At 37.7% G+C, this 26383-nt stretch overlaps 1 protein-coding gene across 1 annotated transcript in view; it reads right to left on the bottom strand.

Annotated features, from left to right (window-relative positions):
* LOC309601528 (A disintegrin and metalloproteinase with thrombospondin motifs 6-like) overlaps positions 1 to 26383 on the bottom strand; it is a gene marked incomplete at both ends in the record, with an annotated part of 161201 nt that overhangs the window by 70560 nt on the left and 64258 nt on the right. Inside the window, 2 exons of the mRNA XM_082334573.1 lie at positions 9795 to 9936; positions 18626 to 18772. Of these exons, the coding sequence (XP_082190699.1) occupies positions 9795 to 9936; positions 18626 to 18772 (289 nt within the window). The remainder of the gene's footprint in view (positions 1 to 9794; positions 9937 to 18625; positions 18773 to 26383) is intronic.

Here is a 26383-nt window from a genome sequence, read left to right as displayed (position 1 = left end):
GGCCCTACCTGGAGCCTCTGGCAGAAAGCACTGGGTCGACCCCTGGGGTTTTGGAGTCAGGGATACAGAGGATCCGAGGCCCGCTGTACTCCAACTGAAAAAGAGAGATTGGCAGCATATGAAGGGGTTCGAGCCACTTCAGAAGTAGTTGGTACTGAAGCACAGCTCCTCCTGGCACCCCGACTGCTGGTGCTGGACTGGATGTTCAAAGGGAGGATCCCCTGTACACATCATGCAACTGATGCTACGTGGAGTAAGTGGGTCGCACTGATCACACAATGGGCTCGAATAGGAAACCCCAGTCGCCCAGGAATCTTGGAAGTGATCATGGACTGGCCAGAAGGCAAAGATTTCGGAATATCGCCAGAGGAGGAGGTGACGCGTGCTGAAGAGGCCCCACTGTATAATAAACTGCCGGAAAATGAGAAGCAATATGCCCTGTTCACTGATGGGTCCTGTGGTCTTGTGGGGAAGCATCGGAGGTAGAAGGCTGCTGTATGGAGTCTTATACGACAAGTCGCAGAAACTGCTGAAGGAGAAGGTGAATTGAGTCAGTTTGCAGAGGTGAAAGCCATCCAGCTGGCTTTAGATATTGCTGAACGAGAAAAGTGGCCAGTACTTTATCTCTATACTGACTCATGGATGGTGCCAAATGCCCTGAGGGGGTGGTTGCAGCAATGGAAGCAGAGCAACTGGCAGCGCAGAGGCAAACCCATCTGGGCTGCTGCATTGGGGCAAGATATTGCTGCCCGGATAGAGAACCTGGTTGGAAAAGTACGTCACGTAGATGCTCACGTACCCAAGAGTCAGGCCACTGAAGAACATCAAAACAACCAGCAGGTGGATCAGGCTGCTAAGATTGAAGTGGCTCAGGTGGACCTGGACTGGCAACATAAGGGTGAATTATTTCTAGCTTGGTGGGCCCATGACACCTCAGGCCATCAAGGAAGAGATGCAACATATAGATGGGCTCGTGATCGAGGGGTGGCCTTGACCATGGACACTATTGCACAGGTTATCAATGAATGCGAAACATGCGCTGCAATCAAGCGAGCCAAGCGGTTCAAGCCTCTCTGGTATGGAGGACGATGGCTGAAATATCAATATGGGGAGGCCTGGCAGATTGATTATATCACACTCCCACAAACCCGCCAAGGCAAGCGCCATGTGCTTCCAATGGTGGAAGCAACCACCGGATGGCTGGAAACATATCCCGTGCCCCATGCCACCGCCCGGAACACTATCCTGGGCCTTGAAAAGCAAGTCCTATGGCGACATGGCACCCCAGAAAGAATTGAGTCAGACAACGGGACTCATTTCTGAAACAACCTCATAGACACCTGGGCCAAAGGGCATGGCATTGAGTGGGTATCTCACATCCCCTATCATGCACCAGCCTCTGGGAAAATCAAACGATACAATGGACTGTTAAAGACTACACTGAGAGCAATGGGTGGTGGGACATTCAAACACTGGGATACACATTTAGCAAAGGCCACCTGGTTAGTCAACACTAGGGGATCTGCCAATCGAGCTGGCCCTGCCCAATCAAGACTTTTACGTACTGTAGAGGGGGATAAAGTCCCTGTAGTGCACCTAAAAAACATGCTGGGGAAGACAGTCTGGGTTACTCCTGCCTCAGGCAGAGGTAAACCCATTCGTGGGATTGCTTTTGCTCAAGGACCTGGGTGCACTTGGTGGGTGATGCGGGAGGATGGGGAAGTCCGATGTGTACCTCAAGGGGATTTGATTTTGGGTGAAAATAGCCAATGATGAACTGAGTTGTATGATGTTAATTGCTATATAATACTGGATGTCATCACTTCAATGATTACTGTGTGCCATATCAACAGTATACAGTAAGAATCACCCAGATTAATGAAGAATGAACTTTGAGGAAACCGAGCAAAGTGCAGTGGTGATGGAACCAGAACTGGCTTCAGCGGGCAACAATCCAACACCACACACCATCTCTCCTGCCCTGAAAGACTGTTATGATGGATGAAGCCCAAAGTCATGGACTAAATGAACTCAACAAATGTTTTAGAGGGATAGCCTATAGACTAAGGAAATTTATATCTATGTGTGTGTGTGTGTGTATCTCTATCTCTATCTATCTCAAAAGACTGGAAAAGTGGTGGTGATTAATTTGAATGTATTGGAAAGTCTAAGACCTGGGCATGACGTATATGGTATGGAATAAGGGGTGGATATTGTCCTGGTTTCAGCTGGGATAGAGTTGATTTTTCTTCCTAGTAGCTGGTATAGTGCTGTGTTTTGGATTTAGGATGAGAATAATGTTGATAACACACTGATGGTTTAGTTGTTGCTAAGTAGGGCTTACACTAGTCAAGGACTTTTCAGCTTCCCCTGCTCTGCCAGGTGCATAAGAAGCTGGGAGGGGGCACAGCCAGGACAGCTGACCCAGGCTGGCCAAAGGGCTATGCCATACCATATGGCATCATGCTCAGTATATAAACTGGGGGGAGTTGGCCGGGGGGCAGCGATCGCTGCTCGGGGACGTGCTGGGCATTGGTCGGTGGGTGGTGAGCAATTGTATGGTGCATCACTTGCTTTGTATATTATTATATTATTATTATTATTACTATTACTATTACTATTACTACTATTTCATTTTACTTCAATTATTAAACTGTTCTTATCTCAGCCTACGAGTTTTCTGACTTTCACCCTTCCAGTTCTCTCCCCCATCCCACTGGGGTGGGGGGAGTGAGCGAGTGGCTGTGTGGTGCTTAGTTGCTGGCTGGGGTTAAACCATGACAACTACTTATGCTCTGCTAACAAACACCAAGTACAAAGTGACTTAACCATGGTATGAAGTATGAAGCCAGGGAAAAAAGTCACTTTTCAGTGAGTTACTAAGTACCATGTACAGATTCAACTGAATGCACAATCCTAGTCATAGTATTAATGGGTGAGGGAACAGAAGGGAACCGGTAGTTCTGGTGCAAAGATACACACAGCAGTGGCTTCTCTGCCTTTCCTTTTTCAAAAAACAGCTTCCAGAATCTGCTTCCACCTTCCTATAAAAGCCCTACGTCAAGCTAAATACCTCTCTCTATTTAACTGGAATAAATCACATCAGTGTTTCATGGAAACAATGACAGTTTAATTCACTAACACTAAAATTTGCATCACCTGATTACAAGGGTCAATTGTAATTCAGGCTATTTTGCCTGAAATTTCTTTTCTAAGAAATACTATAGAACTGTTGCGTATAGCAATTTGTTTACTCTCCTGGATTTAAAAGTTAGCTGACCAGATGCTGTTTTGTTTTGCTCATTACTAACTAATTCAGTTACACTATACTGTCTCTGAACTGGCATGTGGGAAACTAGGAAGCAGTGAAGGTATGACAAATGCATGTCCTATATTTCTGTAGTTGACGCTTTCCCAGCAACTTTCTATTAATGGCAATTAACTTTATGGCCACTCCTCATAATTCATTAAAAGCTTCCTAGAGACAAATAGTGCAAGGGAGCTACTGAAGGCAGCAGGAGGACTCCTTATCCAGAGAATATATCTTCATTCTGCCTTTTTACAAGCAGTAAGTTCATAGCTTGAACTCTATCTGTCCTCCAAAATACACTAACAAAATGTGAATAAAAACTGGTATTTGAGTTTTAAGCTATTTTTGTTGGCAAACTAACTGTAGAACTTAATTGCAAACATAAGACCACGACAAAGAAGAGAGCTACCTGTCATCAGCTAAAATACATTACCTGATGTGTTAAACTCTAGTGTGAAATACGAATAGATCGGCCCTGCTGATTTCAGTGAAGCCATGTATGCAAAGGAAAGGAAACTTTATCCCCTTATCCCTCTACTCAAAGTATTTACTGACACCAATGATGGTTTTGCATTTTAATGCAAAAAAATATACCAAAGAATTGTTAGGCACTCTCTCTGAAAACCATGCTAGCTGCCAACAGCTTCACAGATCATAAAATGCACCACAGCAATATCAATCATATGCATAAAGTATTAACTGCCATTAAAATGTCTGAGGTTTTAGCCTCTGTCCTAAAAATGTGGGGACCAGCTCTACAGCAACGCATTATTTTGAACCACAAAATCTGTAAGTTACAGTCAGGCATATTCCAGGTATTATTTAAACTCATAAAACAGAGAGAAAATTCAAAGTCAAGACTGGAATTCTGTCCAGAGACAGCCATCAGCCAACTGTTATTAGGCAGATGCTAATGGCAGATGTTAAGGAGGTAAAGAGTCAATGAAAAAAGTTCTCCTTACACTCACCTAAATAAAAGGAGTAAAAAAGTTTCTGAAGTTTCAGGAAAACTGGCATGCAAACAGAGCAGAGAAGAACTGAGCCACACCTGACAATCAGCAGGGAATTCATACTGCATCACCCTAGAATATGTAGCATATCTAGTACCTACATAAAAGAACAGGAACTAGCACTGTTCCTAATAACCTCAAAATCTCCCACTGCAGTGAATCCAGTAAGATACTTGAAAGCATGTATTGCCTTCTTTAAGAAAAAGTTATGCGTCAGTATTATATGGTGAAAATTCCACCATTACAATTTGGCTCACTGGAAGTCATAAATTTAACTTTCTCCTGAATCTGAAAGTGTACCCTAAAAATGAAATATCTTAAGTATCTTGAGACATTGCCTCTCAATTCTTTATTCAAATTATCTGTTTCTTCACTTAAATTCTCTAAAATTGCCCCTGTATGAGAGATGGTGGAAAGTATAGTATAAAGAACAATGCACATGTGACATTAGAAGGATCACTGTCTTCTTGCAAACATGTAGTCTTAGTTTTTTAGCTCAAAGAGCTAAAGCAGCTCTTTGAATTCTTGTCTGACTTAATGTGCTGAACAATATAGGGAAATCTGACCAATAGAATCATAGAATCATCAAGGTTGGAAAAGACCCTTAAGATCATCGAGTCCAACCGTTAACCCAACACTGCCAAGTCCATCTATACCACGTCCTCGAGCACCACATCTATCCGTTCTTTAAATACCTCCAGGGATGGAGAATCAACCACTTCCATGGGCAGCCTGTTCCAATGCTTGACCACCCTTTCAGTGAAGAAGTTTTTCCTAATGTCTAACCTAAACCTCCCCTGGCGCAGCTTGAGGCCGTGTCCTCTCGTCCTATCACTCGTTACTAGGGAGAAGAGACCGACCCCCACCTCGCTACAACCTCCTTTCAGGTAGCTGTAGAGAGCAATAAGGTCTCCCCTCAGCCTCCTCTTCTCCAGACTAAACAACCCCAGCTCCCTCAGCCACTCCTCATAGGATTCGTTCTCTAGACCCTTCACCAACTTCGTTGCCCTTCTTCGGACATGCTCCAGCACCTCAATGGCTGCCTTGTAGTGAGGGGCCCAAAACTAAACACAGTACTTGAGGTGCGGCCTCACCAATGCCGAGTACAGGGGCACTATCACCTCCCTGGTCCTGCTGGCCACACTGTTCCTGATACAAGTCAGGATGCCATTGGCCTTCTTGGCCACCTGAGCACACTGCTGGCTCATGTTCAGGCGGCTGTCAACCAACACCCCCAGGTCCCTTTCAGCCAGACAGCTCTCCAGCCACTCCTCCCCAAGCCTGTAGCGTTGCATGGGGTTGTTGTGACCCAAGTGCGGGACCCGGCACTTAGCCTTGTTGAATCTCGTACAGTTGGCCCCGGCCCAACAATCCAGCCTGTCCAGGTCCCTCTGCAGGGCCTTCCTACCCTCCAGCAGATCGACACTTCCACCCAACTTGGTGTCATCTGCAAACTTACTGAGGGTGCACTCAATCCCCTCATCCAGATCATCAATGAAGATATTGAACAGAACTGGTCCCAATACTGAGCCCTGGGGAACACCACTTGTGACCGGTCGCCAACTGGATTTGACTCCATTTACCACCACTCTCTGGGTTCGGCCGTCCAGCCAGCTTTTAACCCAGTGCAGAGTGCACTTATCCAAGCCATGAGCAGCCAGCTTCTCTAGGAGAATGCTGTGGGAGACAGTTTCAAAGGCCTTACTAAAGTCCAGGTAGACAACATCCACAGCCTTCCCCTCATCCACTAAGCGGGTCACCTTGTCATAGAAGGAGACCAGGTTAGTGAAACAGGATCTCCCTTCCATAAACCCATGCTGGCTGGGCCTGATCCCTCGGTTGTCCCGCACTTGCTGCATAATGGCACTCAAGATGCTCTGCTCCATGACCTTCCCCGGCACCGAGGTCAGGCTGACAGGCCTGTAGAGTTCCCGGGATCCTCCTTCCGACCGTTCTTGTAGAGGGGCGTCACGTTTGCTAGCTTCCAGTCATCCGGGACCTCCCCGGTTGACCAGGACTGCTGATAAATAATGGAGAGTGGCTTGGCCAGCTCCTCCGCCAGCTCCCTCAGTATCCTCGGGTGGATCCCATCTGGCCCCATGGACTTGTGCGCATCCAGGTGGAGGAGCAGGTCAGTGACTGCCACCTCTTCGACAACTGGGACTTCACTCTGCATCCTATCTCCATCTTCCAGCTCAGGGGCCTGAAAAACCTGAGGATGACTAGCTTGACTATTAAAGACTGAGGCAAAGAAGGCATTAAGTACCTCTGCCTTCTCCTCATCCTTCGTGGCAAGGTTACCTTCTGCATCCAACAAAGGAGGGAGATTCTCCCTGGCCCTCCTTTTGTCACTGACATATTTATAAAAACTTTTTTTGTTATCTTTAATGGCGGTGGCCAGTTTAAGTTCCAGCTGGGCCTTCGCCTTTCTGATCTTCTCCCTGCATAACCTCACTACATCCTTGTAGTCCTCCTGAGTCACCTGCCCCTTCTTCCAAAGGCGGTAGGCTCTCCTTTTTTTCCTGAGTTCTAGCCAAAGCTCCCTGTTCAGCCACAATGCTTTTGCTGGTACAGTTTTGTCCATAAGTGACTAAAAAGTTTAATTAGGTCTAGTACTCACAACTACCAAAGAGCTCCTTTCAAGGTGAAATTGGCTCCTTGTCAGTAAACACACACACAGAAAGGTAGATCCTTGCAGTCCCTTTAGTATTTTAATTCTGATGCCTCAATCATTCAAACACCACTCCAGGTATTTAACTTCAAGTTCATAAGTGAGAAAGGCTTCATGTACTTAAATGTGCAAAATTCCTTGCAGTATTAGGATGTAATTTATGATCAAAAGCAACAAACAGTTTAAAATAAACATACAGAGGGAATGGATGAGGAAATATGGGAGTAAAGGCAATGAATATAGATGAACATCAAAGCTAGATGGTTTAAAGAGGTATTTTTTCTAAAGGTTAATAGGACATTAGGGCAAAATTCCAAAGCAGAAAGAACATGAAGATTTACCAAGTTACTTTAAAAACACCAACTATCTCAACAGCTATACCAGAGCCCAAAGGAGACTTGTAATTTTTTTGCCTTTGATTTGAGAGCTTGACTGTTTCTCTTGTCATGTCTCACCATCACAAATCAGTAAAGAACATGAGCAAGAGAAAAAGGCAAGCAGTTTTCTCTGAGATTTCCCTTTGTTTTAGAATTTATTTACTTCTGGGTCACTAAATCCCACGTTGGAAAACCTGCTCTATCCCTTTTTTACCAGGCACTTCAAATAAAAAGTGCTGAAAGAAGTGCTAGAAAGGAGTTAGTATATGAATTAGGTCCACTGTCCGTTGGGGATATTTACTATGTTTTTCCATTTATAATTGCACGTGTCTGTTAGAATAAGATCAGTGAACTATTAATGGCATCTTCATGTCAATAGTACATCAATTAGGAACATCCAGAGCACTGACTGTTCACTTTTGATATTGAAAGTGTAGAACAGAGTATTCAACTTAACTTTTCCTGGTATTTAGATCTAGTTCCACTACTCAGTTCTACAAACCCTTTCATATATGAATAGGTCTTTCTTGTGTGGATATTTTCCATCTGTACTATCAGCTTGCAAAGATTAATTTTTTCCTTTCAAAATTATCACTTGAAATCTGTACGATCATAATCATCATGATGGCATTTTCAGAGCATTATGGCCATGGCAGATAATATTTTTAAATGTAGACATTATTTTAAATGCATATAATTTCTTAGAGAGGATATTACCAGATTTCTACAATAACCTGTTACATAAATATATACAGTCTGAATCCTATTATTAAAAATAGGGGGTTTTTTTAGAAACACTTATAAGTCATGCTCACACTGATGGAATACAATCCACTATATCAATTCAGATGACTGGTAATGTCACATGAAGACTTAAATTCTTTTAACTATTGCCTCAATTAAGTGTCAACCTCTTTGTTGTAACTATAAGGGAGTCCCAACAAAAAGTTTAAAACAAAAAGAAAGCAGAACACATAAAGCCAAGATTACCTACATATTCATTACTTCCAATTGTTTGCATTTTAGAAACTGGTTTAAGAACAGAAGTGTACTGTGCAGCGTGATCATCACAACAATGATTACATAGTTTAACAGAGTTTGAAGAGAGAAAAAAAAACACATACATGTGGAAAAGTCAGGTTTTGCACATTATTAACTTTCCAGTTTACTTTAAAATGCAGTACATCTCCAAAGGCTGTACTATAAATCATGGATTAAATACCTGCAGATTTCCTTAGTCTGAAAATAAAGAGTGTGTGTGGTGAGAATTTGTAAGAAAAAAGAAGAAAAAAAGGGTATGCCTTAGATGTAGTGACAGGAAACAGGGCCCTTAAAGAAGAGTGATGGGAAGTGAGAACTTAAAGACGGATCAGGAATAGAAGATCCAGTGAGCTAGTCAGCCAACTACATACAGCTTTTAAATCCTTTGCACAATGCGATCTGACAAAGAGGCATCCCAAGAATAATATTATATTTATCACCCCAAGAATACTGAAAATGGACTTTCTTTGTAGCTAGCCTTTAGAGAAGTGAATAAATTCAGTTATTACATTGTTTTATTTGAATAATCTAATCATTAAAGTATTATTAAAACTATATATTTTAAAACCACTAGATATATTTTCAAGGTTTAATTTAGTCTCAGCTGATTATTTGATGACAAGCACAGCAGAATGCATCCTTTTACTACATACTTTGGGCTGCAAGATTTTAAGTAATATTTATAAATTTATTGCATAATAGCCTAAGTGTGCAGGTTTTTATTTATACTGTAAATTTCTTTACCTTAAATATTGCACACTGGTACTTGCAGCCAAAGCTTTGCTAGTACTTAGCTATTCAGTGTTCTATTCAGCTATCTAGCTTCATGTTCCTCTGTTCCCATAACCAATTATTCTTCTTTTCAAAAAGAGATCTGAACAATGTGAGAAACAATAAACTCAATGCTAGCAAAAAAAATTAAAATAAAAACAAACAAACAGACCTGACAAATCAATACAAGTACAAAAGTAACTTCAAAATGTAGCTTTAAACTGAAAAGTTAAAGCCAACACAACAGATTTCATGTTTCAAGATTAATATAACATGAACCTGATCTCATTTAACTGAAATCAGGGAAAATTCTGTAGTACACTTTACAAGGAGCAGGATCAAGTGTTCTGGGCTCCTTTTTTTCCTAACATTAAAGAATGCTTCTCCAGCTCATTGTAACCCACACATTTTGGTGTACAGTACACACAAATGACTCAAGCAAAAGATGCAGCATAAGGATTAAAATGTACCCTTTGCTTACATATGATGGCACCAGACAGTATGCTATCAGAAATCTATAACCCACTACTGCATCTAACTAAAGATTTATGTTATAAAGGAATATATGCAAATGACTAAGCAGAACACTCAGCATAAGGATTAAGACTTCTTACCCCATATTTACATTGGCGGGATGTTGCTCCATACTGGAAGCGACACTGTTCATCAGCATCATACACCTGACCTGGGGCCACAGCTGGATAAAGAAATTCACGCTTGGGAGGCTCATTATCAAGGCAAGTACCACGGCCTGAACTGTTCAACATAAAGGACCAAAGGAATTAGGAATTCTACTGACTGTAAATCACAGTAACGATATCATGTATCTAGTTCTTACTCTTAAAAGCACTGGGTGTGAAACAAATATGATTGCAAAAAACAAACAGTAAGATGGTACACCCATAATAAAGATAAAAAATAATTAGAGGGAATTGAGATATTAAAATAATTTTCATCATTATTATTAACAAAAATGCTTATTTTAGATTGTGAAATATATTTCATATATTATCCTTTTTAAAAGTACAATAATTTCTGAGCCACACAAGACTGATTTTCATTTTTGTTTTAACATTCCTATTTGTTTTCACTGAAGAACAGCTACATTTGGTCATAGAATGAAAAATAAACAAATTAAGCAAATAAAAGAAATTAAATTTACAATTCTTAATGACCCTTCTGATCCTTCAAACCGCTAAGTACAATCTTATAGATATGAGCAGCTCAATTGGTTTATATAAAACACATTTAAATTTCAACATGACTAAATGTTTATAGGATTAGGACCTTAACATGCATGCTTTTCTTCCATTTGAGTGAACAAAATAGTTACAGTGGTAAAAATTCTCCAGGATCTTCAAATTTACCTATACTTGGGTGAGTGACAAAATTTGTATGGGTCCAAGGATCTTTTCTATTGTATTAATAATAATTAATCTTCAAAAACTCATGATAGAACTAACATCATCATCTTTGAAAACTTTAATATTCTCTTTTCACTGTTTTGTTTGGTGGGTTTTTTGCTTGTTTGGGTTTTTTCAAAATATGCCCATATTCAACAACAATATTTTAGTGTAGTGGAACAAATAACAAAGAAAGCCAAAGGCAGACAGAGTTCTTTTGTTTAGAAAACTTTGTAATTTGCTAAATACAATTATTCAATTTTATTTAGTTAGTGTGCATAAAAGAGGACAGATGCTTTTTTACTTTCATTTAACATGTGAATAAGTGAGGATTTTTAAAGAATTCTTATGCCAACACTTTAAATTTTTTTCCAACATTCCTACAAATGTTGCCAGGATTTATGTTTTTTTTCCAAATCTTTTCCATGCACCTTGCCAAAGGAACATAATTTCAGAAGTGAATGTTCTACACCGGTTTTTGGAGATCTCCAATTTTCTATACTTCTTATCTGCAGATAAAAAAGAGCAAAAAGCCCCCTTTAACCATACATTTTATGTTCTCATTTTAACCCTATTTCATTTCTTTGAAATACTAAAACAAACCCTTTGGAAAAACAAAGAAACAAACTGCCAACCATTTCAGAAGAATGCAAACAGCAACTAAGGCAATAAGTAGGTAAATACAGAAAAAAAAAATGATATTGTTACTAAACCAAATGAATTTAATGTGATTCACCTGCACATAACACACCCCACACCCCCCCCAACTCAGCTGAAATCTACCTTTAAAATATCACACGTGTGGTTCTGGCATAAAAAATAATGTACTTGCCTCTTTATTCCACTTTTAATTATTACAAGTATATATATTTTCTAATAGCAGAAGTTGGGAAAATATCCTACATGCTTTTGAATCTAAATATTTCAGTGTTGTATTTTGCATGTATGAGGAGTACATGTTAATAATTCCAGTATGGAAATAACTCAAAATATAATCTGATCTTTCTGTACTGTTTGGACCAAACTGCAGATAGGAACTTTGCTTAAACAAGCAGTGCGAAGTTTAGCATTTGACATCAGCTTGAGCTCATATTGCATATGATGGGAATATTTCCATAGATTCCAATAATGTAGAGGTTGATCTGTAAACTGTGATCCTGTAAACAGACAGCCAAGGGCACAGCATTTAAAAACTCTTATTACCTTTGATGACTCTCTCCATAGGCATATGGATCCCTGAACAGATTAGATTACAGAATCATATCTAAATCTTTAAATGCACCGAACCTGTAAATTAAAGTCTATACCTATAGACTTTACCTATACCAAGACATATAATTGCAGAAATGTAAATCAAAATCCTTGTAGTAAATACAAAAATATGTCTGTTCTGCTCTAATGACAGGATTTTCACCATAATGAAACGTTGTAGTAGCAAAAAAGCAAGAAACTACTAAGCAGTCATTCACTTGCTAGCTACATTACATTGCCATCTCTCAGACTGAAAATTTGTTTCTCCCTTTCCTTCTGCTTCAGTTCTATTATTTCTCTCAAGTACTTGAACAAAATTGACACATTTTACAAACTTACTGTGGAAACCTGATACTGTATTCTGTGAATTGAAGTATTTTGGAAAAGAAATACCATGTGTTATAAAACACATTCATAAAACCAGGGACTTTCCATTGGTAATGAAGGATCTCACCAAAGCTGGGCAAAGGATGAATACAGGCTGAGGGTCTTGGAACCTTTCCAGACAAGTTCTACTGGACTCAGGAATGGTGTAATACTCTTGAGTCTATGTTCTTCTCCCTTTCTCTTTGCTCCACCAAGGCACAACCCAGATACTTCAGAAAAAAAATCTGCTAAATCTAGGGGAATGAACCAAAAGGGTGCAAAAAGAATAATGGTATTGGAGCACTTTCTAAACAGAGATCTAACAGTTATTATCAAGCCCACAAAAGTGAAAAAAGCCCTTGTGTAGATGTAAAAAAGATAATGGGAAGGAAAAGAATGCCCAAATACCTTTATCTCTGCAATTTTAGAAAATTTCTACTCACAATCAGTTTTGTGCTTTGTGATTTTATCTTATATAGGAAGCATATACAAAGTCAAAAAAAGCTACTGGATATCCCTGTCAGAGCATTTACATTTTTGAAGAGGGAGTGGATAAATCTTTACTGTCTGCAATAGAAATAAGATGATCTCTAATTCACCATACATTCTATTTACTCCACAAGATACTACTAGTAGTCAAGGACTTTATCATTTTCCTAATTTTAAGTTAATTTCATGAGTTTATATGGGACATAGCGGGGCTAGTTTCAATTATAAAATAGCTAGGCTTGATGTCATTTCATCCCAGTATTCCAGGGTAGTGTGCCAAGAGATCTTTGTAAAACACTCTACAATATAGTATAAACATTGTTTTGTATTTTAATATTACAGGATAGCAAATTAATCCTCTGTTCGGAAGGATATCAAGGATAATAGAGCATTCTCTGAAAGCTTAAGATCTCAGACATGCTATCACTGCTAACTGCTTGATCAATATAACAGCAACCAGGGATTCAACGTTAGAATCTTTACAGACTGAACAATGCAATACTGAGGACCACTATCTCTGTGCAGACAGCACTTTTATATCCAAGGCCACTAAAGAGAAAAAGCAAAAACCATGGACGTAGACCTCTCAGAGTTTATGCTCATATTACAATATCTATTCCCAAATATCTCAGCAACACACACAGTACAACATAACTCCTTCAATGGTTGAGGAAAATATCCCAGATTACTGGCACTGAAAATAGGTTTTGAATGTTAAAGAATTGGCTCATTGGCTCGCGGACTATAATGCAAGTTATGATTAACAATCATATAATAAATGTATTATAATGATTACACAAACTGCTTCTCTTTTTTTTAATTGGGTAGCCTTTTAAGCAAAACACAGACTTTTGACGTTTGAGAAATCTACAATAATTGGGGACATATCCTTTTTATCCAATTATGTTAGCTAAAAAAAAATCTCCTACTTCAAAGAAAAAAGAGGCAAATGATAATCCAAAGTGTAGGTCAATAGATAATACTGAATGTAAAATTTCTCCATTGATTTGTAGAGAGAGAGATGAAATTTTGATATGATTGATGTGACCTTATCTTACAGAACTAGTCTTGGCTTGTACTTTTTTAAAAAGTTAATTTAGATTTCTGGAGTACCAGGGGATTGGCCAATATGCCATGGGCAGCATATGAGGCATATATATAGAACTATCCTATATTTATCTTGCATATTGACTTGTATGTCCAAGATTCTTGGCCAGATGATGCCTGTGCCCAGACACTGGAAAATTTTTGATATTGTCTACATGGGCTTGCTTGGACCAAGGTAGTTTTGGCTCCTCTCCAGAGTTAGAAAGCTGTAGTCCCTGAAATCTAAATCCTGCTGTATGGCAATTCTAGAGACTCTCCAAGAATTTCCTGTGATAGATCTTACTTTTTCAAATAGACTCTTGGTTCTTCATTCCTCTTCAAAAGACAATCCTGCCTTTGAAAGACAGAGTGCCATCTGGCTTCTTGTAACACCTTCTCTTATCTGATACTGACAAGCTTAAGCAACTATGATTCCAGAAATCATCCAGATTATGTTATTATAAAACATAAAAGTAACTGAATAAAGAATTCTAAATAGAAAGTTCTCTTTTTTATGCCTAGGGATCTGCATGGCTCTATAGGCACACTGTATAAATATATGCTGGATATAATGAAACTTCCATGCTATATATATTTATTTATTTATTTATTTATATATATATATATGCTGCATAGAATGAAATCATACCAATCGGTTTTCAATCACAGACAATATTTTTAGGGTTGGTTCATTTCTCCTATAGACAGATATTAAGGGTTTCTACTCCTCTCACAGGAACCTGTCCTCTGACACTGCTCTCCAACCCTTCAATTCTAAGTGAGTACTTCTGCATTTAACTCCATAAAAAGGTTAGTGAAATTTAAAGCCATTGTAAAGCACTTATAAACAATTCAGTTGATAAACTGAATTCAGTCAATCTTTCACTCTAACATAAAGCTTGACACACAACAGCTATTCGTACTAGAAGGAAAGTTTTCCCCAGGAAAAGAATGGGTTTCCTTGGCCATTTCAAAGCCCATGCTGACTGGTCATCCTTCTTGGGAGTTTTGAATGATCTATTAGCAATACATAGCTTTGCTTTGTCTTTATTCCCATCCTTAAAGCCATATTCATCCTCTATCCGGCCATCCCGCAAAATAATTTGTTTTCCCAACTAGTGTCTGACTGAATTGATACCTTCCAAGTGATATTTAATGGCTATTCCTCAGTACCATCAGTCTGGAAAATTCGTTTCTGGGTGTAGTTTTTAGAAAGTCATGAGAAAAAGGAGGATGAAGCTGAGGCTCGACTTTGAACATCACCAGGATGACTTCTGTTTCAAAATTATTCTGCCTGATGAGAAAGGACAGTGTGGTATCTATACTACAAAATGGCACACAGTGCAAAACTGCTGTAGCAAATGGTGACCCAAGCTGGTAAACTGGTAAATCCACATGAATCTACCTTACCATATAATACTGTGAACACTTAATGAGCTTCTAGCCGAATGCATTCCAGCTGCATTATCTTGGTGCCATGACAGCCCTGCCCGAACTTGTATCCAGATCCAAGCTTATAAATATAAAAGGTGTTGTGATATGTCATACAGACTCACGGCCTCAGGTTTCTGCTTAGGTATCTGCATTTCATCCCACCGTGCTTTATCTTTCTTGTCAGACATAGCTAAATGAATCCTAAACTAGCCATACTCACTAAGCACAGAAAAAAACACTTGTCTTCCTTGCTTGTGGTCTAGTGGGTCCTGTCCCAGCTGTTTTCCCATTCTTGACGAAAAATGGAGAGAAAGGGGGTAGAGTCTAATCTATCTGGAATAAACATCTGCAGACACAGATAACAGCATCTTGAGGATTTGCCTTTAAAGCTCTAAATCAGTATCTTCCTCATCTGTTGCTAAGTTGTGAAAAAGTATTAGAAAAAAAATGGAATAATTTTTCCTGTCTGGATGCAGACTGTTCTGCTATTTATAGGAACAGTCAAAGAATTGCTACCACATGAAACTCACTATTTTTCTTTGCTTCTTGCTCACTGATCATTACCTACAACAGAAAAGCCTCTGCTCTTAAAGCTGTTCTGCCTCAAGGAAAGGTGTGAATAGGTAAAAAAGAAGTGATCTAGGCTTCTGACAGCTGTCCTTCAGGTACCTGTGTAACTCTTATCATCTTAACAGCTTCCTGCTGTCATTGAGGATATGACATGAAAAGCTGGGGAGAAGACTAGAAACGAGAAAAAACCTACAGTTTTACAGACTATTCAACTTTATAAAATAATAAAACAACTATTTTCAGAAAAAAGTATCAATTCATTTATAGGATATTAGAACCAAAAACAATAAGAAGCATGGATTTATAATGAACAGATCATGTTTGAGAAATCTGACATTTTTAAAGACAGATTGCAAAATTAGTAAATGAAGGAGAAGTTATCTTTGGCTCTTAGTATGTTATTTAACACAGTATCCTATCCAATTGGAAAATCTATTCATAATTGCAATGCTTAGAAGAATGTTTATCCAAGGTGGCTTTGAAAAAAATAACATCTACATTCTGGGTTACAAAAATATAGCTAAAATATTATAAAAGATAATTTATTATTGAAGCTGCTATTTCTAGGGTTTTTCTTTACTCTAGCTCAAATATCACCTAGTATCTTCAGTAATGATTTTTTATGAAATTCACAGATGGTAGTAATTCAAGTAGAGTTGCAAACACTGGCAATGATAGAGAAGTATCTCAAAAAACCTGAAGAGATTAGAACTACAGGAATAGATTCACCAGAGTACTATTCTGGCTTTATACTAATATAACTACAATTTCAGTGGCATCCCCCAGACTTAAAAATGAAACTTAATAGTGAATCAAACCTGGGGAATAGAAAAGAATAATGGAGATGCTAACAGTAAAAAATAAAATAAATAAAAACATTTAAACATAAAGTAGAGGAGGCACAAGCTAAACATGTTTTTTAACTGACAGTAAAAAAATGAAAGATCACTGCATACATATCAAGTAAAGAAACAAGAAAGTTTGTTCAGACTGAAATTTAAAACTGTACGGGAACTTTATGAACAAATATTCAGCTCTATTACATTTGCAGCATAATACAAGCCACAGAATTTTACCACATTTCTTTCTCAAAGGCCATAAATAAGAAATGACTGCTTAGCTACCTGTGGAATTACATCTTCATCAATAGATAACTTATTTTCAGGACAATTATGAGTTCAAAATGGAGTTCAGAAGAGAGCAACAAATAGAAGTAAGATGAGGCAGAGAAGAGCAGAACTGAAACAGTAAGAAACAAACCCCCAAATGCTACAAGAAAATACCTGAACTATAAGCTGACAGTCAGAACTACCAAGCTGTGAAATAATCTCTCAGATGAGATGCAAAAACCCTACTCTTTGTCATAGTTAAAACTAGGCTGCGTGACATACTAGAAAGACTACTAATGGGAACAGTGTTGAATTAACAGAAATGATTGGCAATGATGAAACAAGTCTACCCTGTATTTTTTTTATAATGCTAGTGTTAAATTAATACATATATATCTCTCCTGAGAAAATCAACTTATATTGTGAGAAACCTGTATCACACATACATGTAGGATGACTTATTCAGTGTGCTTTAGTTTATACACTCATCTTAAACACTCCAGTACATAAAATTGGGTGGGTGCATAGTTCAGTGGGGTGATACAAAATGCCTTAACCTGATACAGAAACTGAGTAGAAGTATTTTCCTCTGAACAGCACCTAACACCAACATGAAACGTCTGTCTCTGCCCACTGACTATGGGGAGCTCAAACACCTCTTCAGAACAATTCAGTGCTCCTGTACATCGTGTGGGAAGCTACATTTGAACCAATCTAAAGAAAATGTATTGGTCTGGATGGGTCCCTTCAAGTAAGATTCAGAATACGGCACCTTATTCTGAGGTTAGATTCCTGAAAGAGAAGCAGCCCAGTTTGTTCTTAGTGGTTAGACCACTTGACTGGTTTAAGTCCATCTCCTAAAACACAGTGTCTGAATTATTGAACAACCTTTATTTCTAAAAGGAATAATTGCACTGATGACACTGAACCTACCAACCAACTGACATTTGCTCCCATAAAGCCCGTCTTATGCACATTTTTAAAAATCCTGTTATTAACGTGTTCTCAGTGAACAGTTCTGTGTCTTCCACAACTTAAAATGCATACAAAGGCTTCATTATGCATCATGTATACCAATGTATTCATTGATATGAGCACATTTTTGAGACTAACATATTTTGACTATTTTAATTTTTTCATACAGAAGTAAAATTTCAGATAGCAATCTATTTCTGGATAAAAATCACCACAGAAGTATAGGTTAGCACAATTTTAAGGTATTAATATAAAGATCTATGCCATCCTCTCCGATGATCTTTATATTCTCACTAAAGGTGCCAAAGAATATTGATAGAAAAAAACCCACAAGACTGCATTAAAAAATCAGGAGAATGAAATGTACAAGGAACAGGGCTAGAACCTTGTTCCTTTCATTCGATTCCCTCACATTATGCATGTATTTAAAAAAAAAATTCTTCCCATCATTCATAGACAAATTCAACCCTTCTCTATTTCTCACCCTCAGATTAATTTAGTAATAAAATATGATCAGCACTTTAAAATGTATTGAATAGATTAAAAATGAGAACTGTAAGGTGGGGAATGGAGCAGGAGAAGCTTTTGCCATTACACAGGAAAAGGACTCTACAATATAAAAGCCTTAAGTAACTTGCTATACTTCCATCTGTTCATTCTAAAAATGTAAACCATCAGAACAGGTCACTGTGTCTCTACTATTTATTCTGAAAGGTATGAATTTTTGTAACAACTCATGATTTTTCTTGAGAGATTACTTACTCTAAAAAACTGGTGATGTAATCCCGACTGCAGGCTGACCAAGAGAAAGGGTTGGTGTTTGCTGTAATATGAGCTGCCATTAGCTTTGCTGCTTCATGACCTTTGGTCCCACAGGAATTTCCAATTCCATCATGATTCATACCAAAACTGCCCAAAAGAGGAGGAGAGAAACCGCCCATTATTCTTCTGCAGCATTGGACATCTCTTAAAACTTAACACAATTTTCACAGAAATCATGCTTGGACCTAAAAGAACATACTTAGTACAGAGAAGTCAAAGTGGAGAATCAGGATCAGTTAAGTTCTGTTTAGTTTATTCGGATCTCAGAATACTGCGCAACTACGTAACATTTTTTTTCCACAGACTTTAGAAAGCATTTTACTTATTTGCTAAAGCTTTTAAAGAAAATTTAACAATATTCTTGCAAGATAAATACAGAGCACTCAGTCCTTATTTGGTTATTGTACCTGGATAAGGAATACACATTGTGGCACTGATGCTTGGATTAGTAAACAGGGACAAACAGGGAGTAGGTGATGTTGCTGTAAGAGTACCGTATAGGCACACAGTAGCCAATGAAAGTTCAAGCAGAACATGGGTTTTGCAATTCCCAGGGCTATGCTGTATGCTTACTCCCTCTATGTATCCACTCACAGGGTGACTTGGAGCCCTTCTATTAGTGCTCTCCTTTGCCATGGAACTTCAGAATGAAGGAAACTAAAAATCAGCAGAAAATACAGTAAGAAACCTCTAGTTGGCACTTGGCCAACAGAGATTTCCAGGCAACAAATTAATTAACTTTCAGCAAAGATGATATGACTCTGGAAAAAGAAATATGGCAAAAGAGTCCTTATGCCCTAGAAATCCTGTGCTACTGAAAGACACCCTTGGAGCTACAGATGGCCAACATAATCATCAAATTAAAACTAGAAGTTAACTCACAGAAAATCTATTTGAAAAGACTTTCATTATACGCATTAAACTATCTTTAATTAAATTATTACTGTTATTCCTAAACAATCAACAACATGTACCTGACTGGCCTGACAAATGAAGCACTTGAAGAGAATATGCAAAACAATGACCTTTCTTAATAGTATACACTTTTTTAAAACTCCATTTTCTTACTCTGCCTTTGATTAATTTCCTCTCAGTCAGGGAAACTTATTTCTTTAAATATTATCCTTTGGCCAAGTTAGTTCCTCCTTCCCAAACATGGCACAAGGATTATGAAATCAAAGGAATGGGTAGTGAGATACATAGGAGCCTTCCTGACCATGGGAGAGAGTAGTAGTCAAAGGGAATGCCATAACTGAGCTTCTGCATACCCAGAGCAGCGAAACTATCACTTCTTTACATGTCATTTAAGAGGTCAGTCGTTAGAGCCTTCTCTATTACAAATACTAAAAAGTCTGACTCCCTGATTTCTTACTCATCATTCAGGAATACAAATGTGTTGAGGCATTCCATTTTGATTTTCTAGAAACTTTTAGGACTGACTGCCAGAAGATACAAATGGTGGTACAAAAGGTTGGCCATTTATATACTGAAAAGAGTATTTCATACCACTTTCTTTACTGAAAACAGTGACAGTGTTAATCTGAACATATTGCTCCAGAATGTGGTATAAAAATACAAGACTTTCATGTGACTCTGAGCAACATATGTGCTATAATGAAACTTTCAGACTAGTGTTAATTATTTTGATCAGTCTTCAATATTGATATATATTTTGGGAGGGAAACAGTTAGATGTCCAAAGCAACAAACCAAATCAGAATTTTACAATGAAAATAAGTACTTTATTGGCCTAGTTCTCAACTGCCATCATTTCCTAGAATTAGGGGTACCTCAAATGGAAACATTTCCTTTTAAATTACCTCTGTACAATTTCTTAAAATAGAAAACCTTAGTTTTTAATAATTTCTATGAATGACTCCCTTTATAGAAATGGGCATTTGGGTATGTGGGAAAGAGTTGAATTGGATCATGTTGACTATTTCTGATATCCAAGCTTATCCCTAGTTAGTATATTCCCTTTGTCAAAGAAATGACATAGACTTCAACTGTCTGGGAAATTAATATCTTTGGGCCTATCAAAAAAAAAAAAAAAAAAAGAAAGATCAAAGCTTGTAGTTTAATAGCTTTCCTTCTACCCACTCTCCTTATGAAAAAGATGTTGTTGCTGGTGGCAGTCTGATAAAAAGTATGTCTATGAAGCCGCTATTCTTGATGCACACAGGAACTCAATGCCTTTTCATGAGCTGATGGTACTCGCATTTTTTATAACTATTCATTCACCTAAATCATCTATTCCCTTCCAAGAAGGCTCTTCTACTTGCCCCTGCTTCTGAGTTTAGGAGGAAACTGATCATTAGGTGCAAGTAATTTTTTCTGATGCTTGGAAAGGAGTTTTGCAATTACTGTCATCTTTTTCTGAACATGATAGTGGCAGCATGCCATTACAACCCAGTAATTTGCACTCCTATGGCCAGGATTGCAGATGAAAACATGTTTCTGTCCAAAGTACCAGTTTTATTTCCACCAGAACACGTTGGTTATATTTGGTCATCATTACATTAAGGCTACATCTTTTACAGAAGTATGTTTGCAATTAGATTGGGGTGCAAAGGCAGAGAAGAAAGGAACATAAAATACTCCTCATGGAGCCACTGTTATAATTTATTTACCTTTTTCAAACTGACTAAACACATGCAGATTGTATTTCTTTCACTGACTTAAAGAGCCTGTCTAAAACTACCAGTATAATTCTGGCTTTAAAAAGACAGCCAGATGAGCAAGGAGAGAGTGAGAAGTCGTCTCAGCTGACACAGGAGGTTCTTCTATGAAGTTACCTTTTTGCCTAACATCTCAAGGAAAGATGTTTAGCCCAGCAGCTCTGAATCACTTTTTTTCCAAGTATTATGGCTCCTCTTTTCCCAAGAGAGAGCCTACATTACATTTAAGAACTGTGCAAAGCAGCAGCACCAAGGACTTTAAAATCATAATTGAAACTCTCCTGCAATTTCTCTATAGTTTGTATACTTCTTAAAAAATGCTAAGGCAGCAGCATGCCTGACTAGTGCTCTGTGTCTGTTTCATTTACAAACATCTGCAATGGAACAGATTATTTTTTTTCTTGGCAATCTTTTTCCTTATATGTGAAAAAAAATATCTGAGGGAATTATTTGTAATACACATCCAACTTAAGAACTGACCTCAAAAATCACAGGGGAGATAACTGGTCTCAGCTGCACTGAATAAAACAGCAATAGATAACCAGAGACCCTGGAGTATAAACAGAGGGAAGAATGGGAATGTAAACTTCTTATCTACCCTTCCTTTATCTTGTGACAGAACAATACTGCAGGTCCCTACAATTTCAGTTGTATTTAAGATGAGATTGCCCTAACCCTAGCCCTAAGATTTAAGATGAGACTGCCCTAACCCTAACCCAATTTTTTTTTTTTTTTTTTTTTTTTTTTTTAGGGTTGGTGGTTCTAAATTATGATGGCTACAGTTGCCAAAACACTTATTGCTGATGTATCTGAAATGACAGCAGTTATTTTTGTGAGACAGCCAGGATGCTTCCATCTTGATTTATTATCCAAACATTTAAGATTCAGAGAAGACAGATCCAAATCAATCTGAATGCTTCTCAGTACTGCTCACAGAGGTTTATTTTGTATATCATGCACTTTTATAGCACTGAAGTTATCTGAAATGTGCTACTCAGGTGAACTGTTTTTTTCTCACTCGTTAGCAATCAATTATCTCTGCTTTCCAATTGTAGTACTGATGATCTGCATATCAAGCCATTTCCTAGCTTTCTTAGAGTTTGGAGCATTCAGAACTGCAGAGAACACTAATTTTTTTTCTCTAAATACAACAGGGTATGTTCATTTTTTAGTCACTTACTTACAGATTCATGAGTTATATGGAGAATTTGGACTAATTCTTTTAAAGCAGTGGCTCTTACTTTGCTCCACCACTTGTAAAACAGCATAAGGAAGAAAGTGCCAGAGACTGAGAATCTTGAGTGAGGTGAAGCAACAAAGTTACAGGAATACAAGCAAGAGAAATATTGTAAAATCAAGCTCTTCATCTTCTTGTCCACTATCAGAGGCTGATTTACAGCTGCTTAACTACATGTAACTCTTTAGGAAAAATAAATATTTCTTTTTAAGAGAAAAAAGAAACTTTAACCTTAAGAAGTTTTATTATACTAATTATTTGCACTAGGAAAGACAAAATAAACATATATACTAAGAGTGAAATGGGTCATTTTCAAGCTAAGTATCTTGACCCAGGTACGTTGCTAAATTTTCCTTCACTGCCTTAGCATTGTGTACTACATGAATTTGGAGTATGAATGCAACAAGTCTCTACACTGTAGGTCAAAGTGGAAAGTATTGCCTCTAATCAGGAAGCAAACTTCTGAGCTCAGATTTCCTTTGGAAATTCATGATGCCCTGAAGGTTTCTATAACCTTCCTCTTCACCCCCATTTATTCTTACACTTTTGTTAAGATCTGTGAAATGTCATTACATTCCTTTTCCTTGATTAGAATGCTTTAATGTTAGACAAATGATTTTAGTATTGTTAATTCTATACTTCAAATAATATTTTACAGACACAAACCTTTTCCATATTTTAAATATAAACATATCACAGAAACCAGAATTGTTTTTCTAGTCTGTTTATGACATTTCATTTTATAATGCACAGTACATTATTGAAGTCCCAATTAAGTTTTTTTTTAATAGAAGTTGCCTGCTTTTATACCTGTAGTATTACAAAGGCAGACCTAAAACAATGTTTCTTTAACAAAAAATAAGAGAAAAAATATATATAGTCTTATGTGGCTTTTCCAGTCAATTTACTCCCTTAACTAAAAAAAAGTTACCTAAACTGTCCCTAAAAATTTAAATCATCATTCTCAGACAATCCTAGGCATCTAGCAGGATCCTAGGCATCTAGCAAGGACAAGTTTTAACTTGTTCTGGCTGGTTTTGAGGTGTTCATTCAATGTAGATTTGAGACTGTGTCAGCCCTGATATAGTTGAAGATGGAAGACATCATCATCATCATCATAGATAAAACAATGATGACACCATCAACTGGAGATCTGTTCATGGGAGAGCTGATGGGAAGTGGTATTAGTACAATTCATCCTAGTTGTGCTTCATATTTTGAAGTTTGGTATATGTGTCCCTATTACCTCAGATTGGAGTATTTTCTTACTAGTTGTACAATACATATATTCCTTGGAGATGCATTTCTTCTAGAAAATATCTCTCTCAAACTCAGGTCCTGTAATGCAGCTGAGATTTGGCCAATCAAACATGAAGCTCTCTGATCACTGAAGAATGAGGAAAAGACAACTAGCTTCTGAAAGTACCTCTAGGATAACATTTTCCTGGATTAGAAATTTCTACTCCAGCACTGAAGACCAACTTTCACATATGGGCAGTAGGGGTATTTATGCTATTTTTTTACTTTGCATACAGACTACAAAAGACTTTTAAAAATGCTACAATTGCAGGCACATTTTACATGCTAGGAAATATTATTTTTCTTCTTTATCTTGCAGCCAATTTACCTTACTAAACTACAATCTATTTCCTTACTATTTCTTACACCTTCTTTTCATCAAGATATGACTGCCAAACTCCTCTGAATTTCAGTTCATTACATCTTCTATAAATCAAGACAATTCTGATTTTTCAGAAGTTACTTTAGCCACCAGCCTTTTCTCCCTGCTCCCTCCATATGGCCCTCTATAGATGTCTGTCACTAGTAAATTCTTTCCTTACTCAGTTTTATGGGCAGTTCTCTGTTCAAAGTCTAGTCCACTATCCTCATGTTTTGACATTTCAATTCCCACCCCCCTTTTATCTTACTTATTCTTTTCACTTTGTTATTTAGTTTCCAGATCTCAGATCATTCAATAGGACTGCAACAATGAATGGCACAATGCCTTTCTTTTAGGGACATACCCCTTTCAATGGAACCTGGAATTCCCTATCAATTCAACTAACCATCCTGTACAGTGTGCATGAGGCAAGTTAGGCAGTTCAGAAAGTATTCAAATAAAAAAGCACAGAGCGGAAAACCCCCTAACTCAGTTGGTAGGGAAACACAAAATGGGACTGGATCTTAAGTTTTATACTTGTCTGAGCATAAGAGCATATTCAAACTGGCAAATAGTTCCTTTCCTCATTAAGAAGAGAAAGTCAAACTTTGTTTGATAATGCAGGGCATACACATTCAATTCTCACTCCTGCCATGAGAAATCACTGGTTGTGATTTTTCCTTACCGGAAATCTTAAGCATTTCTTCAGCATCCTGAAAGTCAAGCATCATAAATCAAATTTCTAGAGACACTATTCATAAGTCTGAAGGACTCACTCTGAATTTTATCTGATTCACGGAAGTATTAAGAGTAATACAAGGCTGTTCTCAGAACCATGCATAGGGAGAAACAACCATAAAACTGTTAATCTAACACCATTCTTTATGCCCTCAGGAAAGAAACACAGAGTTAATCACAGTGTATGGTCGTCTTCAATGAAAACAGCTAGTTATGAGTCTCGACTGCACGCAGCTTATCCGCACCAAAATTGGACTATACAAATATCAAAACTATAATAAAAACTTACAAGTGGTAAGGAACAGAAGCCAAAAACATATTTTAAAAATTACTTATAAATATTTAACAGAAAGTATGCTTGACCATAATAATCACACTCACACTCTCAGTCTCTAAGTCTTCAAGACTAAGTGCTTTTCTGGATACTATTATTCAACCAAATAAAAGTTATTTGGATCAATACAAGGGTAAATGAGTTAAATTTAATACACTGCAATATACAGAAAGTCAGATTAGATGATCTAATAACTTCCCATCACTTTATAATTTAATGAACTACTAGAAACTACTAACAAGTTGAGCCATAATTCCAATCAGAGAATCTTACAAATCCAATTTTGGAGAAATTGTGAAGAATCTACCAGAATACATGTATTACCATTACCGTTCTCTTTTAATCACAAGATAATTTTATTCCTTAGTTCAACATTTTTTAACAAACTAAATATTCCACAGCAACTATATAATTAATAAAAACATGATCTCTAAAAATGCAATCGTCCCATTCTAATTTGAGTGGGTTTTTAGTGTATGTTATATATTCAGTGTAGACGTGTCACTTAAATGCTTCTATTTTTCATTTGACAATGAAACCAATTTCCTATTTCCCATGTATGTCTGAAGAGAAAAGCAATCATTGTGGCACAGCCAAAGAAAAAAATTTACAATGCTCTTTGAAACTATTATTTTACTCACATATGCAATTATCTTCTAGTACATTCCTTAATAATACCCACTCAAGGAAGCAGGAAGTCAAGAGAAAGTAATAACTTGCTTGATTTAGTCAGAGAGGCATTCAGCATTCAGTCACATTATGGGTGAATGGGGGGTGATGAGTGGATAGCACAAAATGTTATAAGCCTTGAAGATTTTTTGCCCACATATTCTTTCCAGCTTTTACTGAAGGTATTGTCATGGTTTAACCCCAGACGGCAACTAAGCACCACACAGCCGCTTGCTCACTCCCCCCCGGTGGGATGGGGGAGAGAATCAGAAGAGTAAAAGTGAGAAAACTCGTGGGTTGAGATAAAGACAGTTTAATAGGTAAAGCAAAAGCCGCGTGCGCAAGCAAAGCAAAGCAAGGAATTCATTCACTACTTCCCATGG

This window comes from Platalea leucorodia (assembly GCF_965183815.1).
Source record: "Platalea leucorodia genome assembly, chromosome: W".
Lineage (NCBI taxonomy): Eukaryota > Metazoa > Chordata > Aves > Pelecaniformes > Threskiornithidae > Platalea > Platalea leucorodia.
This window is presented reverse-complemented; position numbering and strand designations above follow the sequence as displayed.